Source organism: Centroberyx gerrardi, chromosome 10 (assembly GCF_048128805.1).
Source record: "Centroberyx gerrardi isolate f3 chromosome 10, fCenGer3.hap1.cur.20231027, whole genome shotgun sequence".
In the NCBI taxonomy this organism is placed as follows: domain Eukaryota; kingdom Metazoa; phylum Chordata; class Actinopteri; order Beryciformes; family Berycidae; genus Centroberyx; species Centroberyx gerrardi.
The window spans coordinates 7,516,118-7,533,477 of record NC_136006.1 but is presented as its reverse complement, the minus strand read 5'-3'; the positions used below and the strand labels follow the sequence as shown (position 1 = coordinate 7,533,477).

Here is a 17,360-nt window from a genome sequence, read left to right as displayed (position 1 = left end):
AAACCTATGGAGGAGTACAACAAGTTTGTTGACCGTCTGCCACAGCTATCACAACTCCGAAAACAAGCAGAAGAGAAGCACCTCAAAGTGATTAAAGGCAGTCGTCAAGGCTCTAGACTAAGTCATATGATTACTGGTGGATCCAACTCTTTAGATAAGTCGCAGTTTGAGCAGTATGTGATAGTAACTAACAAATCACATTCAAACCAGTTGGAATCAATGGAATTTCTTCTGGAGCTCAATCCAACAGCTGTTTTGGACTTTGATCCGGAATCAGATAAAAATGGATTACAGTGGCACTTTCAAGAGCAGAGTACAGTGAATGTCCATTTACCAGTACAGTATAGAATCACAGAAGGTGTTGAAGACATTGCCAGCAAGTTGAAATTAACTAGGAACACCAGTTGGATGTCCTGCAATGGAGGTATCAATGATGAGCCACCCTCAGACATAGAAAACTGGTTTACAGACAAGGGAGCCTCTGTTCGAGATGTGATTTCATTCTTGTGTCGGAAAGATGTGCTTCCAAACAAGAGATTCCTTGTCATTTTCTTACTTTTATCTACTGTAAGTGAGAAGATGGACCCTCTTGTAGAGACTTTCAACACATTCTGGCAGGAGCTCAGAGACAAACAACAAATCCTTTGTATCTGTGAAAATGAAAACGCTTTTACCTGTTGGAAGGACTTGATTCAGGCTTGCTGTGAAATCAACATTTCTGATAGATGCATCTATGAGCTCAGTTTTGCTGAAGTCAATGGCACCATCCTTAGTCTGTCATCAAAAAAACGTAGATCCAGCCGTTTCCTGACCTGTGGTGGAGGAAGCAAAGTGCTGTTTGAAAAGGAAGTGGAGCGTAGCTTGAATACCTTAGATGTCCTGTGTGTGAACCAGTTTGAACGAGGAAATGAGGACAAAACTGTCATGGAGGAGAACTTCCACAAAGGAGGAGAAGTGTCATTGCGGAATGTCTACTCCTCTGAGCAGCCTGGATCCACACCTTTTATTATATGGGAAAAGTTTGATTTCATCGTGAACACAGTCATACCAGATTTGTGCTCCTTGAGAAAAGCCTGCGTTTTGTTCAACCTCATGCATGTACCTGGATGCGGTGGGACAGCTTTAGCCATGCACACTCTATGGTTTCTCAGGGACAAGATCCGTTGTGCAGTTCTCACAGACCGCAACGCTGACTTGGCTGAAGTTGCTGAACAAGTGGTCAAACTTTTGATGTTTGACCATGAAGAGCAATTTCCTCGGGTCCCTGTTTTGCTGATGATAGATGACTTTGAGGATATGGACAAAGTGCTTGACTTGCAGCAACTCATTGAAAAAGAGTGTGTGAGAAAGGACATTCAGTCTAGGTCCCCACTGGTAATTCTACTGAATTGCATGAGGTTAGAGTTTTCAGAACAGATTGAAACAAGTGAAGAGACTGTATTCATTGGCAATAATCTCTCTGAAATGGAGCAGAAACACAAAAAACTGAAAATTCACCTCTCAAATTCAGATCTCGGTCTCGGTCTTGGTCTTGGACCTCAAGTCTGGCCTATCTTCTACCCTTCTTAAAAAAAAAAAAATTATAAAAAATTCAACGAATGCTACTTATTCCTATTAAAAGGCTTAGCTGACGAAGACTGATGCACAGTTGGTTTCACTACTGTTGACAAAATGTACTATTGTAAGTCGCTTTGGACAAAAGCGTCTGCTAAATGATGTAATGTAATGTAATGTAATGTATTGTAGTCAAGTTTTCCAAAGATACCAAATACGTCAGGCTGAATTACAGGGAAATGTGTATATAATGATGCACAAACATCTAGATTTTTTCTCCATTTGATGTAATGGTGCAGTCATAAAAACATGGCGTCTTGTATTTTAATATTTCATTCAATATAAGCAGCTAGAGCTTGGAACAGCAGATACAGAATATGGATGTGTCATTGTTGTACAGTTAGGTTTTTCTTTTCTTTCTAACTTTGAAGCTACTTAAGGCGAAATTTAAGGGTAAAGTCAGGTCTTGGTCTTGTCTTGGTCTTGGTTGGTATGGGTCTTGGTCTTGTCTTGGTCTTGACTGAGACGGTCTTGACTACAACACTGCCATACACCCTGACTATTGGTAATGGTTGTCTATACAGTATGCAACTTCGGAGACCTTTGGGGTTGGGTAGCTCTTTCATATTGGCTGCCTGGGTGGAGCTCTTGTTAATATCCCCTAGATAGGCTGTAGCAACGGTTCCTCTTTAGGAGGTTTCATTGAGTTTCTTTGTTTTCTTAGCCTGTTTGTTATTTTTGTGTGTTGTCCGTGCGGTTAGAAGCATTTGTCTCGGGAGCACCCCTGTAGCATTGGCTGGGACAGTCAGTCTTGCCCAATGCAAACGGTTTATAGGTGCATAAGTACCCACCGCCAGTACGCACATGAAGACCAGGGTTGAGTTAGGTAGGTTCCTGTAGGCAGAGGGGAAAAGCTCCTGTGTTTGCTGGTCCTCCGGTAGTTGTGTATTGTGTGGACTGCACTGCTTTGTCCTGCATCTTGTAGGTTGGTTAGCTAGGTAAGTTCAGTGTCTAGCTCGGTAATCATGGAGTCTGAACATAAAAATCCTATGATTGCTGAGTTTATGGTGCGGCCTTGGCGCATCACAGTTGTCTCTCCTTGCACTTCCTGCCCAGTTTTCCCTCCCTTGTTAGGTAGATGGCCATCACCTGGGGTGGAGTCTATATAGGGTGGACTTCTCACCCATTCTCCCTCTCCTTCTCCCTGGTATCTTTGGTTGTTTGACTTTTCCTTCACGTAGCAACACCCCTTCACCATCCACCCTGACTGTTGGATCCAACACCAGCCCGACACACTGATACTTACTACACATCCCATTTGTTTTGTTTTGCTTTGAATTATAATAAAACATTTAGTTGACTGTACCTTTTACCGTGTGGACTCCTTCCTTTGGTTATGATCTTAACGAGCGGTCAACAATATGAAATGATGATGTTTGAAATGGAATGCCACTAATATGCCTTTTGTCACAATGTTAAGTTGCCTCATGCTGGCTAACTTTGATGTTGTATCTAACACAGCAATTTCATTACATTATTCCATGAAATAAAATGATTAAGCGATATCAGCACTCGATCGGCCTGCGGCCTCATGCCTACGACCGAATCACAGCCGTGCCATACAGTATAACAGCACGACTTTGAATTTGATATTGCTTTTATAAAACAGTTCTATAAACAAAGCTGTTTATAAAGTAGTGGTAATTTGAGACAACAGATTAGAATTTTTGTTTTGTATTCATCTCCACACAACAAAAACAGGGGAGCAGAATATTTGAAAGGGAGCGCACTTTCCCTTAAGCAGGCCTAATTAACAAAAATTATAATAAAAATTGCACAGTATAATGAGTAATACAATATTGCAGGTGAGTTGATTTCAAAAATAATAATAAGTCTAAATCCTCTAAATGTTGTTTACACTATATATCACTTATTCTGCCATGGTGGGTCGTGCACAGGCAATAACGACCGATCACAATGAATTCTGGGTAAGATACGCAGGAGTCACGTTGTTGACTCGCACCCTCGGCCCTTGAAGGGTCGTTCGCTGAGTTATCAGAGCAATGGAACGGCACTTAAGATGGCAGCGGGGATTCAACAAGGGCCGGTTGAAACGACTAATGACACGCACCGCTAGAATCAGAGGCAGAGCCTACAGGTGGATGCTGGGGTGGAGGTGGGGATGATGACACTACTGATGTTACCCTTGATACTGAAGCTCCGAAGCATATGGCTCAATAAGTGACAAACATCATTTGATAGGGAGATAGGGTAAAGGGTAAGTCAATAAACTTTTAGGTGCTGAGTCAAGGCAGATCAATAGTATGACAAATACAGCTATATTTTGTTTTTGTAAAGGGAACAAAATATATGGTGCTGATTTAGTATGTTGATGCAATTTTCTGTGGAAATGCAATCTACTGAGCAATGTCAGGTAACATGAATATTTCACTAAGCTTCAAGTCCTTTATCTTATGTCAGGTACTGCAAGGTGTACAACAAGAAGTCTAGGAAGTGGAGCTTGTATACAATGAAGGTGGAGAAAGACTTCAGCTACATGGCAGACCTCCAGAGTGCTGTCCTGCGCATCTAAGAGCGTTGACAAATATCAGGCAAGGGGACTAAAAACTAAGCCACAAGCCCTGAACCTCATAGACATAGTAACCAATTACTGATACAAGTGTAAAACCAAACATAAATGACTCTATATATGTCAATCACACTCATAAATATATGTATTGCACACACTATGGTTGGGACTCAAGGGACTGCTAGGCTAGCGCACATGAAACTAAGTAGGCTTATGAAGTATGATAAACATAAAAAACAGTTTCACATGGCCAGTTGATTGGATGTGTTGAAAATGTTACGTGTTGATATATTTTTTCCCTGTCTGTCTTCCCATGTATGATGCATTATTATAGAAACCTTATAGAAACCTTAGAAACCTAAACATTGCCATTCATAATGTGGCTACGGTAGATGAATACTCTCAGAGGAGTAGCATATGCCATTTGGTGCATGGTGTGTTAATATCAATATCAAAAATACCAGCTTTTGGATCTCATTGACTTTATGCTGCAAATGTATATTATTCACAACAACAAGAAAAAAATATTGACTGCAATCCTGTCAATTATGTAGCCTAAATTGTCCACTAGAGGGAGAGAGGGCACCATTTATGATGCTGGTGAGTGTGTGTGTGTGTGTGTGTTTAGGAGCTTGTGAAAGGTTAATATGACCAGAATACTGGTGTGGGTCCCATAGGAAAGTGTCCTGGGCTGAAATGTGTTTTATTGTACAGTGCAGTTTGTAGCCTAGGCAAACCTCTCTTCTCTTATTTCCACTTGTTATTTACATGAGATTCCATGAGAGTCCAAAATACCATTGAGAGTGTATATGTGTGTGTGACTCTTCTCTATCCTCTGGGGAAACACCAATGTAAATGTCAATGTAAATGTAAAAGTCGAGGAAGGAAGACGCGGCAGCGAGGATATGACGAACCATTGAAGGGAAGGAGGCAAGGAGCGAGGAAATGAGAGAAGCAAGCAAGCAACTTAGAAGGTTTTACTGTATTTAGGATTGGGATGCAGCCGTCGCTGGCAATGTGACATCACTGCAGGCTGGTGGGGGACACCGCTGCCACGTGCACACACACACACACATACACACACACACACACACACACACACACATTTTCTGCTTTTTCTGGGAAGGCGGGGATGTCAGAGGGAAGATAGGAGACACTGGGTTACTAAGGACTGTGAGCTGATTGGTTGGTCTGATTGGTTGGATAAGTAAATATCAATTCACATTAGGTGGAATAGCTCTCAATCATGGAACCACCTGCAATTATCTAGGCCTGACAATCACTTCATCTGGGAAGTTTGATTTAGTGTAGCAGAATATAATGTGATTCCAATTGTCATCACTGTTATGGCTACTAATGTCACTCTGAATCCACTGGGACCCTCTGTCTGACCCCTTAATGTGACAAGCCCTTCTACAATATATTCTTTATGTATAACTTGATTTTAGTTGTGAAAAGTACTTACCTACCTGTTGTTTATCACTTTGTTGACTGTTGTGGTAATCCAACTTGTTTTGTTGACTTTTATTACGATGTAATGAACTTTGGCTAGCTTGGTGTCTCGTAGCTAACTGTAGCTATGTTAGCGATCCCGTTAGCTAGCTGAAGGCTTGCCGCTGGCTGATTTCTTTTCCATTTTTTTTGTTTTAGTTGTTGGTGCTTGGCTGTGTGGCTGCAAGGGTCCTTATTTTCCCTGTTATTACCAGGTACATCTTTTTAATGATTGTTGATCCTTTTATATTTCCATTTATTTAACAAATAAATGCCCCAGTCTGCTGCTTCATGTCCCTGTGTCCGTTGGTGCTTGGCTGTGATACTGTGCTAAGTTTTGGACCCACCTGGCACCCAGCGACCCAGAGTATTACCACAGTACTGCACTGATATCCTGGAGGAGACACCCAGAGAGAGGCCCCTTGGAATACCTGACCAAAAAAACACACCAAATAAACCTAACAACACAACCACCATTGACAAAATTCAAACAAATAGAAAAAACAACACAAGAATATTATTACTATTGGCCTAAAGAAATCAAACTTATAAACAAAACTAAATGTTTACAAAACCTTAAACAAATTACAAATTGGCCCAGTATCTGATCAGAATCAAAGAGCCCAGACAAAGGAAGCTGTTGACAATGTACAGACTCAGTGAGCATTATAAAGCTAAAAGAAAAAAAAAACAAGATCTTTACACCATTTCATTTTAGTTATCACAGCGCCTAATGCTTTTCCTGCTGAGTCCACCAGTTGCTTTATACCCTCCTTAAAACTCAGATGTTCAACAAGAACAAATCCTACATATTTATAACGAGAAGTATATTAGGGCATGGATCCAAACCTAAAACCATAGCCACTCTTTTAGTTTCGCTTTCTAAAGTGCATAATCTGAGTTTTCGTCGCAGTAATAGCAAGTCTCCATTTATGACACCACAAACTCATAATATCTAACATTTTTTGTAAATTAATCTCATTTTCATCAACCAAAATTGTATCATCAGGATATAGGCCACAAAACAAAATACTAAAATTTATATCATCAATCTGTATGCCTAAATGGGCCTGCTTAATTCTATGGCTAAATTGTTTATGTAAACGGGTGGGGGAAAGTATGTCTCCTTGATTAACCCCAAATGGGGTGGGAAACCAGCCTGTGTAAAATGTAGCCTATTTATCTGCACACATGCAACTGGGTCTTTATATAATGAATTGATAGCATTATAGAAATTCCCATCAATACCAGGACAAATCGGTTTGTAGGCTAAGAGGTCAACATTAAGCCAATCAAATGCTTGCTTGAAGTCCACAAAGCATAAATGTAGATTTCCCCTCCTGTAATCTTGCTCTCACTACAGAATACACAGCATATGATCGATAGATGACCTATTTTTCCACTGTCAATTAGCCTACTGTAAAATGACAGGCCTATTTTCTACAGTCTATATTACGTTTTTGCAGGGAAGGTTTGATGAGCAACTCTGCAACGTTCTGCTTCTCACTCATTCAGTTAGTTCACATACACTATTGGCCATCGAGACTCTCCACCACATGGCCACCGCATGATATTTAAAAGTTTTGAGTAATATAGGATTTAATGTAATATAGGATTACTGTAGCTAGTTCTTTTTCGTCAGAGTTGCTATACAGGGTGTCCCTGTCAGGGCCGTGCACAGACATTCTGGGGGGCAGGTGCTCAAGCGAAAAAAAAGGGCACGCCTCTCATAATTATTTATAAAAAATAAAGTTACTTATACATCTTTTACTTACTTACATATTTATTTATTTCAATACCCATACACTCATGCAGATGTTTAATACTCAACAGATTTTCTACAAAATTACAGTATCAATTCACACAGAGATGATGGTCTTTAGCATTCACTATTTCTACATGACTATTTCAACACGACTCTGGTCTGGACTCTGACCTTTCTTCTTCATCTGTGATGGGTTATGTATCAGGTGGCAATACATCTCCCTCATCCTCCTTACTGCTAGATGGCCTGATCCAGGATAGAAGAGAGCTGCTACCCTGGGCTGCCTGCTGTAGCTCCCTTTCTTTCTGTTTTCTTAGCCTGTCCTTTTTTAGCATTATGCTGTAACTGTCAGTGGCCCAACTTCAAGTCCCCTGCCACATTCTGCAGACACATTTTAATGGGCTATTTGTCATTTGGCAATGTTTTAATAATATTTAAGGTAAATACATGATATAGATTACTGCAAGTGTTGTAATGTAGACCTAACTTATATAAGGTTAGTACAAAATACTAATATTCAGCTAAAGTAGCTTCATGTCTGATTTAGAATCGCCAAACCACTTTGTGTAGTTAAAATAAATTGTTGGCCTATAATAAGATTTCAATAAAATTAGATGAACAGTTAAACTTTCAAATCTGAGCTTGTAAAGGCCCTGGACTATTGTATTGACAATAAGTTGGCTTGTCTACAGTAAATTTTGTGTCACAGGAGTAAGAATCGATAATTTACTAAACTATATCTTAAAGCTTTTGCTAATCTGTATGAGTATGTACAGTGGACGAATCATATATTTGCACATTTTCTTGTGACAGGTGACAGGTCGGCTAACGTTTCTGATATCCAAATATGATTGCATAGACTATTAATCACGTAATGCATATTTATTTGTTTCAGTTGCCTGACAAAGGAACTAGCCTACCGGAGTTCACTCGTTTTCACTGACAACGCTATTTTAGCCAGACTAGCTTGCTTGTTGTTAAGCTTAATGGTGGGCTATTGCCTAAGTTAGGCTGGCTGTATTGAGATGTTTTAATAGTGGTTTAATTTCACAACAGTGACAAACAATGCCGAGGCTTAGGGCAAACACTACCGTTACCTGGCTGTCACCAATGAAGGTCAGGGAGACGTGATGCTGCTGCAGGGCGCTCGGTTTGCTGCGTTACCTGTGGAGGCTGTGACAAGGGAAGTGGAAGAGGGAGGGGCGGGGCTCGTGCGGTCTCGCACAATTAGAACTCAAATGCAGTTGTCGGGCATTACACCACGCTTTTAATTGAGAATTGATGCCATGGGCCAAATTTAAAAACTAAAATATAAAATTAGAAAAAAAAGAAATTGCAAAAAGGGCACTTATCTAGTCAGAGGCCAAAAGGGCAGGTGCTTGAGCACCACCTGGGGTCTATCTGTGCACGTGCCTGGTCCCTGTCAAAAACAGGAAATCCACTATTAACAGCAAAAACATTCTGCAGATTGTACAGTTGCATTTTGTTGCTTAATTATTTGGTTTTTATGCAAAAATAAAAACATTTTGGTCAAAATTTTAATGTTGTGGCTTTGTAGAAATGAGGTTACGCTTTTATTCTTATTCAGGCTGCCGGAACACAAGCACTTATCCAGAGTAGCCTCATGGGTTGGCCCCATATGGAGTAATTGATCTTCTAAAACCTGTAGATATTGAAAATTCAAGTTGTCCTGAATAATGTGCGTTGTGTGACACACCTTTAAAAATGTCAGAAAAGTTTAAAAAGTCAGAAAACAGTAAAGAAAAACAAAAAATATCTTGAAAACACGTAATCAAGTAATTCTTTAGTCATTTTAATATGATAGTATTATGAATATCATTTAACACAATTATCATGTAGTCAGTTTTGAAAGGCATGAAGTAGCTACTTGTGTAACATTACACTTTTATTTTTGAAAAATTCACTGGATGTTCAAAAGCTGCTAGATGCTAGCTTGATTCTTGATTTCCTCCACTTTAGCTTTCTCAAAATTTGCTTTGTATTTGCTATGTTATTTTTATCTGCTATGGTATTAATGGATGATTTCTCTATGGTATTATTTTTGAACTGCAAGATATTTCAAAGTTTTGTGTCCTTCGTACTATAGGCTAGTAGCCTATAGGATCACTATATTTATTTTTGTTAAGGGTTGCTACAGGGTGTCCCTGTCAAAAACAGGAAAGCCACTATTAACAGCACTTATCTAGGGTAGCCTCATTACGGAAATGAAAATATATTATAGAAAATTCAAGTTGTCCTGAATAAGTTAATGTGCTTTTTGTGTTGATATTGGAAGTTTTTAGGGTTTTAAGGTTTAAAGTCAGAAAATAGTAAAAACAAACAAATATCTTGAAAACACGTAATCTAGATTATTTTAGTAATTTGAATATTATATTATTATGAATATCATTTAACACAATTATCCTATATTAGTCAGCTTTGAAAGGTATCAAGTAGGCTACTTGTTTAACATTTCACTTTAATTTTGAAAAAATCACCGTATGTTCAAAATATTCTGCTGCTTGCTAGCTTGACCTGTGCGGTGCTATTTAGTGTGCAATAGACCAAAACAAACAGCATCTACTTTGTTTGCCAAAGTGTAATCTCGTGGATTCACATTTCCGACTCAAATGAGGCTTTATTTTCTCCTAAAAAACTGACTAATCTAACCCCAACCTTAATCTACACCCTGCATGCCTGACCACAACCTTCAATGAGGACCAAAGAAATCCATACCAAATTTAAAGAAAACGATTAACGATAACGATAGGCTATTGCAAAATCTCTTTTCGAAGATATAGTGATTGATAACGGCAATAATCAATAGAGGAAAGATGAATGGGAAGCACAGCAGGGTGTGTTGTGTTGACATTTTGTTTCAACATACAGTAGGTATGAGTGTTAAAAGTCCTATTCTATTCTAATCTATTCTGTTGTGGTTAATGCAGTTTGTTCATTTTTATTTTCCTTGGTCGTCTACTTAGGGAAGTCTTTAAAAGTTTCGAGAAGCATCGATTGGCAAAAAAAAGAAAAGAAAACAAGGAAGCAGCAGCAGCCTCTAGGTTTCGTTTCATATGAAACGACCTGAAATCAGTCCCGCCTACCGACCGGCAGATCTCACTGTCTCCTCCGCAAACAAGAACATCACGATTCAGTATTGACTTACTTCTTTGGAAAAGGCTGTCACATCAACCCTGCTTGGCAAGCAATTGATAAATCGACGAGGACAGCGCGGATCATCAATTATAAGAGCAAGAAAGTTGACCAGGATAGGTAAGTGTGTTATATTTCATTAATTCAATTAAAATCAATTCAATTCAATTCAGTTCAATTTATTGTCATTATACCAGTCCAGTTTACAGCTTTACAGCTCTTGGGAAAAAGCCGTTCTTCAGTCTGATTGTCCGTGACTGTATGGTCCGGTATCTCCTAGATGGCTAGACTACTTTCTGTGTTTTTCAGTGTGGGCCATGTTATGGCATGTTCTTGCAAAAAGAAAGAGGCAATCCTAATTCGACCTCCAGATAAAAAAAGCAATTACATCCTTAGTTTTACATACAATATTCATATGTCATACAATCAGTTAATATCTTAGGTTTGTGTGATTTGGGATCTCGTTAGATTTCAAATTCTTGTAGTCACCTTTGTCCACCAAGACATTTCTGAAAACTATGTTTTGATAACCTGAGTATTGATAGCCTAAATGGGCCTTGAGACCAAATAATATTACCTGCCCAGCTGGAAGTAACAAACTTGGTCATTTCTGCTCCACCCATAGGCTATATGTTGCCTCTGCCTGTCTGACACAAATTGACTAGAATGGAAACCAAACTTTTTTTTTTTAAACTCTTGCTTGATTAAATTATAATCTTGGTAGTTCACTTATACTGGCTTTTATTGCTTGTATTCATATGTTTCATTATGCTTATTCAATATGGTAATATGTGATAAATAAGTGAAATGTAATGTATGTGTGATGTGAGGTAAAGTACAGTTGAAATGAACTTTAATTAATTTTTAGTATGTTCTCAGTTTATAGCTTTCTATTGTGAATTGCTCATTTTAAATGTATGCTATATCATCACTTTAGGGGAAGCTATTTTTATAATGAGTGAAAAGACAACTTTGTTCGTAAGGGTATCAATAGAGTATCATGAAAGAGTTCACTTGGGAGTCAAAGATCGATGTGCAATTGGACAGCATGCAGTTCCGGGTCTGGAACACACAAACTTCCATTGCTAATGGTCCAGATTAATGTCAAAATATATATAGTTTCTATCAGTATGGGTACAACAGTGTTGCAATAAGTATGAGGTCCAGACGAGCTTTATGGGAATTCTAAGTTTGGATTGTATTTATTGAACAGTCACAAGGCTTGGCTGAAACTACCACTTTCTTTTACTACTACTACTACTACTACTTTCTTTTAAGGATGAGGGCCGGGCACGTCGCTGGCATGCATGAAGCCTGTGATGACACATGGTGTTGTGCCAACTGTTTTGTTCTTCTGTCTCCTGGGCAAACAAGAACATCAAAATTGAATTTGCATTTCCTTTTTTAGAAAAGGCTGTCACATCAACCCTGGTTGGTAAGCAGTTCATAAAGCAACGAGGACAGCGCAGATAGTCATACAGCAAAGAAAGTTGGCCAGGACGGGTAAGTGTGTTGTTTTTTTTTCCATTATACTGCCTGTAGTCTATTTTTCAATGTGGGCCATGTTAAGACATGCTCTTGCAAACACAGCCTACCTGAGAAGAAACGCCCGGACCTATATCCAATTCTTATTCAATTTCCAAAGCAAAAACGTAATTACATCCTTAGATTTACATGCAACATTAATATACCAGACAATCAATTAACATCTAATTATTTTTTTATAATCATAGGTAGGCTATATAGTTAACTTGTAAAAGTCTTAAGTTTGTGTGATTTGGGATCTCTTGAGATTTTAAATTATTGTAGCCTAGTCACCTTTGGCCACCAAGGCATTTCTGAAAACTATGGGTTTTTTTCCTGTCTATCTGACACAAATTGACTCGAATGGAAACCAAAGATATATTTTTTTTAAACTCTTGTTTTACGTCTTAATGATTACATTATAATCTTGGTAGTTGACTTATGCTGACTTTTATTGCTTCTATTCATATGTTTCATTATGCTTATTCAATATGGTAATATGTGATAAAGAAGTGAAATATAATGTATGTGATGAAGTGATGAATTCATCTTGACATGCTTATCATGCAACTAGTTTCATGGTAATTAATTTTCCCTTTGCGTAACTAGATTTGAAATGTGTACTGCAAGTACAATTTTACAAATAGGACCAGAGCTTCTTCCTGGTTTGATTCATTTCCATGAATCAAACCAGGAAGAACCATTTATCTGAACATAAAAGCAATATCAGAAATTGACGAAAAATGACGAAAAATCTCTGGTGGCAAGACATTTTAATGCCACTGGCCATGAAGTATGCAGACTGAGATTCCAAGGTGTGGAGGTGGTAAAACCTTTAAGGAGAGGGGGTGATAGGGACTGCTTACTGCTACAAAGAGAGGCCTTTTGGATCCACTCTCTATAGACAGTGTCCAATGGGTCTCAATGAAGAATTACTGCTAAATTGTTTTTTGTAAAGTGGGCATTTCTAAATTGAGGAGCTCTTGTGGATTTTTATCTCCTTTTATCTTTTTTCTATTATCTTCTAATGTATTTTGTTGTTGGATATTGTCTTTTTGGTTGCTAATTTATGGATATTGGGAATTGTCTATAAATATGGGTCACTACCCCATGGGGGTGGAAACGCTGATGAAGGCTTAGCGCTGAAACGCGTTCGTTTCCCAGCTTGCTGCTGTGCGTATAATAAACTTTTGTAATTCATTTGGTTGTGCGGACATCCCTTTTTTTTTTGATTCAATTCCAGCCACAGCTGGCACCACAAAGCAGACTCATGTAGCTAAGAGTGCATCTCATTGCCCACACTAGACAATGAAAATTCACAACGTGGTCTTATTGTTAATCTGAAAAACACAAAAATATCTGTAACTACAGTGCAAGTATTCCATACATCATCACAGAAGTATCCAAATATAATCTTATTTTATACCCAATGGGCACTAGGACTGATAGTGGAAATATATTACAGAGTTGGTCTGGTAGAAAAGCCTGGCTACTATATGTACTTATTCTTTTCTGTTCCAGGCTGCAATCAATAATAATAATTTAGAATATTTTGATCTTCTTTTCAGCTTTGATGATCATCTAAATTTGTGACGCGTGAACAGAGGTTATTATGGCTGACCCAGGCGAAATTAAGGTAAAGTACTGTTGAAATGAACTACATTTTCTTTTTTTAATATGTACTCAATTTAGTGTATAGCTTTCTATTGTGAACTGCTTCTTTTAAATCTCTGCTATATCATTGCTTTAGGGAAAGCTACTTTTATATTGTAATCAATCAAACTGCTAACTGCTTTACAGTGAAAGAAGTTCAATATTTGATCCAACACACTAAGAATAATATTTATCAATTTAACACAGCTTTGCAAAATTAGTTCAACTACTACTGCCCCCCACAATGTGTAAAGCCATCACATCTGAGCCTGGAATCTCATATAGGTATTATACAAAAAAATATAACATGAAGCAGAAAGGTGGGATAGGGATCAGGGAGATCATCCTTCAACCAGGAGGCCCAGGTACAAGCTGCTGTAACACTAAACACCCACCCTACTGAAGTGTGCTTGAGCAAGACATTGAATCCCTATTAGCTGCAGGGAAGCTGTACTGTAACTGACCCTGACCTCTGACCTCCCTGTGTGTGTGTGTGTGTGTGTGTGTGTATGTGTGGTATAAGTACTATCTTAATGTTGAGAGAGCACAAGGTCAGAGACAGACCTGCCCCTGGAGTTGGTAGGGATTTATCGCCTTGCTCAGGGATACCTAAGCACGGTTGGTGCTTGCCGATAATGATGGCTTGAACCCGGATCCACTAAGCCAGTTCAACTGAACTATCACGCAAATGCTGCACAAGTAGTGGTAGAGTTAACAACACCTCATTCCCCAACTCTAAATATTGTCAACAAATAATTAAAGGTAGTTTGAGTCTAAAATTTGGAATAATAAGGTGATATCTTTTATTTTAGAACGAAGAGGAGGATCTGTCAGCTGACATCAAAGATTGGAGTAAACATCAAGTGAGACAATGGGCTCTCAAGGAGGCTGGTGTGGATGACAAATTTGCAGATATATTGCTTCAACAGGACATTAAAGGGTCTAGTCTGTTACTTTTAAATGAAAGCAACTTAAAAAATGTGGGTGTGACTCTTGGACCAGCAAAGCTTATCATTCATGCCAGAGATAAGCTCAAATTGAGGAAAGAGCAGCCAACAAGCTCTAGAAACCAGCTTAGAAGGCCATGCAAGCCCTATCCATTCCAGAGTTCAGATGATACATGTACATACATGGAGAACAGCATTCTTGATGTTACAGAATCAGGTGCTTCAGACTTAATTGAAGCCTGTCATGAGTTTAAAGCTTTCACCAATACAAGAAATGCAACAGATAAAGAAAAAATGAAAAAGTTCACTACTGAGGTTATTCGCTTTGCAGCAGCCTGCATGAATAGCCGCACCAACGGCACCATACATTTTGGAGTAGGTGACAAGCCAGACTTCATCCATGGTCAAGTGTTGGGAGTGCATGTTGAGGACAGAGAGGCTTATGGAAATGCACTAAATTATGCCATTAATTCTTGTTTTGAATATAAACAAAAAGTGACAGCACGACATTGCATCAGCCATCCTCGATTTGTTGGGGTTCAAAATAAGGATATGACATTATCTGACAAGTGTGTGATAGAAGTGGACATAATTCCCGACTCTATGTACACTAAAGGGGACTCATACCATATCTGGTCGGATAAAAAGAAAGGAAAGAAGAGGGCAAAAGGCGAAGAAACAGATACAACTGAAAAAAACCCCAAACGTTTCTATGTCCGTGATGGCAGTAGCAGCAGTGATCTCCTTGCTCCAGCCAATAAAGGGAAATACGACGAGTACCACAGATTTGATGCCAATCAGCTATCACAACTCCGAAAACAAGCAGAAGAAAAGCATCTCAAAGTGAGCAGTCGTAAACGCTTTCGTAAGAGTGGTGGAAACTTCCCAGTGAGCATCTGAACTTCTAAGACCTCTTTTCGCCCTCTTTTCAACCAGCTAAAATGCGGTTACAACATCAACGTGTCACAAAACACAAATTTGTTTAATAATTTGATAATTTGTTCAGTTGTAGCTTGAAAGAGAGACAATATTGATTAGTGTGAAGGTATTTCTCCAAAGCCATATTGCACTGGTAGGCGAAATGTGGTCTACACGAAGACGTAATTTCAACGCATTTAATGTTTCATTTAAAATGTCATAAATATGGAACTACATAGGCTGTGTGCTGCCAACAAGAAGCTTCCAGGACATCGTAATGGGAGCACTTCTGTACATTAATGTAAAATAAGAAATTGCGCTTACTGCTGTAACGCGCATGCGCAAGTACTTAGGTGGTACAGCTTCGACTACAACTGACACTGACATAGTTAAGTGGTATATACTAAGGGTTATATACTGAAATATTTAATGCAAAACACAGCACGCTCCAGTAGCCTACTGGTTAAAATGCATACCTCTTAACTGCAATGTCTGTGGTTCAAATCTGGCTGTAGACTTTTGTTGCATGTCGCCCCCCATCTCTCTCTCTCCCTTTATTTTTCCTGTCTTTGAATGTTGAACGTTCACATTTAGACCATATTTCACCGGTGTAATATCCCGGTGAAATATGGTCTAAATGTGAACGTTCAATCAACGTCTTCAAATAGTCGGTGGAAAAAACGTTCACTTTTGAACCTGTTTTGAACGTCTTTTCACCGGTGACCATAGTCATTTTTTAAACGTCTTTTAAGCATAGCCTGAATACCTTAGATGTCCTGTGTGTGAACCAGTTTGAAGGAGGAAATGAGGACAAAACAGTAATGGAGGAGAACTTCCACAAAGGAGGAGAAGTTTCATTGTTGAATATCTACTCCTCTGAGCTGCCTGGATCCACACCTTTCATTAAACGTGACAAGTTTGACTTCATCGTGAACACAGTCATACCAGAATTGTGCTCCTTGAGAAAAGCCTGTGTTTTGTTCAACCGCATGCATGTACCTGGATGTGGTGGGACAGCTTTAGCCATGCACACTCTATGGTTTCTGAGGGACAAGATCCGTTGTGCAGTTCTGACAGACAGCAACGCTGACTTGGCTGAAGTTGCTGACCAAGTGGTCAAACTTTTGATGTATGACCATGAAGAGCAATTACCTCAGGTCCCTGTTTTGCTTATGATAGATGACTTTGAGGACATGGACAAAGTGTTTGACTTGCAGCAACTCATTGAAAAAGAGTGTGTGAGGAAGGACATTCAGTCTAGCTCCCCACAGGTAATTCTGCTGAATTGCATGAGGTCAGAGTCTTCAGAACAGCCAGAAACAACTGCAGAGACTGTATTCATTGGCAATAATCTCTCTCAAATGGAGCAGAAACAGTTTGAGCAAAAACTTGTGGAAATAGAGAAAACACACAAAAATGCTGAAACGTTCTATGGGTTCATGATCATGAAGAAGAACTTTTTGCCAGAATACATTCAAGGTGTGGTCCGCAACACCCTGAAGAGCTTCAATATCAATCAAAAACATGCACAACTCATTGCTGTTTTGGTTTTGTTGAATGTATACTGCAAGGGTGCCTCACTCTCTGTCTCACTGTGTGAGGAATTTCTAGGTCTTCAACCAAAACCATTTTGTGGATCTGGCAGAGTCGAAGATGAATTTGGAAAGTTTTCCACTTTCATTTCCATCGTCTCAGTTGAGGCTAAGGTAGTATTCAAACAAACACACACGCTACTACTCCATTCTCAGACAGTTTGAGGACGTAC

The 17,360-nt window shown here is 39.0% G+C and overlaps 2 protein-coding genes across 2 annotated transcripts in view; both read left to right on the top strand.

Annotated features, from left to right (window-relative positions):
• The window catches only part of LOC139909131 (sterile alpha motif domain-containing protein 9-like), a 56,493-nt gene extending 41,824 nt beyond the window's left edge, over positions 1 to 14,669 (top strand). The window contains exons 1-4 of the transcript XR_013505145.1: positions 10,522 to 10,673; positions 11,962 to 12,056; positions 13,646 to 13,713; positions 14,543 to 14,669. The gene's annotated coding sequence lies outside the window, so the exon portion shown is untranslated. Of the gene's footprint in view, positions 10,674 to 11,961; positions 12,057 to 13,645; positions 13,714 to 14,542 lie in introns of the transcript that reaches the window.
• A 568-nt stretch (positions 14,670 to 15,237) lies between these two features.
• On the top strand, positions 15,238 to 17,354 carry LOC139917442 (sterile alpha motif domain-containing protein 9-like). The gene has a single exon (XM_078286205.1). It carries the CDS (start codon positions 16,417 to 16,419, stop codon positions 17,350 to 17,352), a length of 936 nt encoding a protein of 311 aa, XP_078142331.1. The 5' UTR covers positions 15,238 to 16,416; the 3' UTR covers positions 17,353 to 17,354.
• Positions 17,355 to 17,360: the final 6 nt, after the last annotated feature.

Bases quoted from the DNA above. Each gene is read 5' to 3' on its own strand.
- LOC139917442 (XM_078286205.1), top strand. From the start codon at position 16,417: ATGGAGGAGAACTTCCACAAAGGAGGAGAAGTTTCATTGTTGAATATC.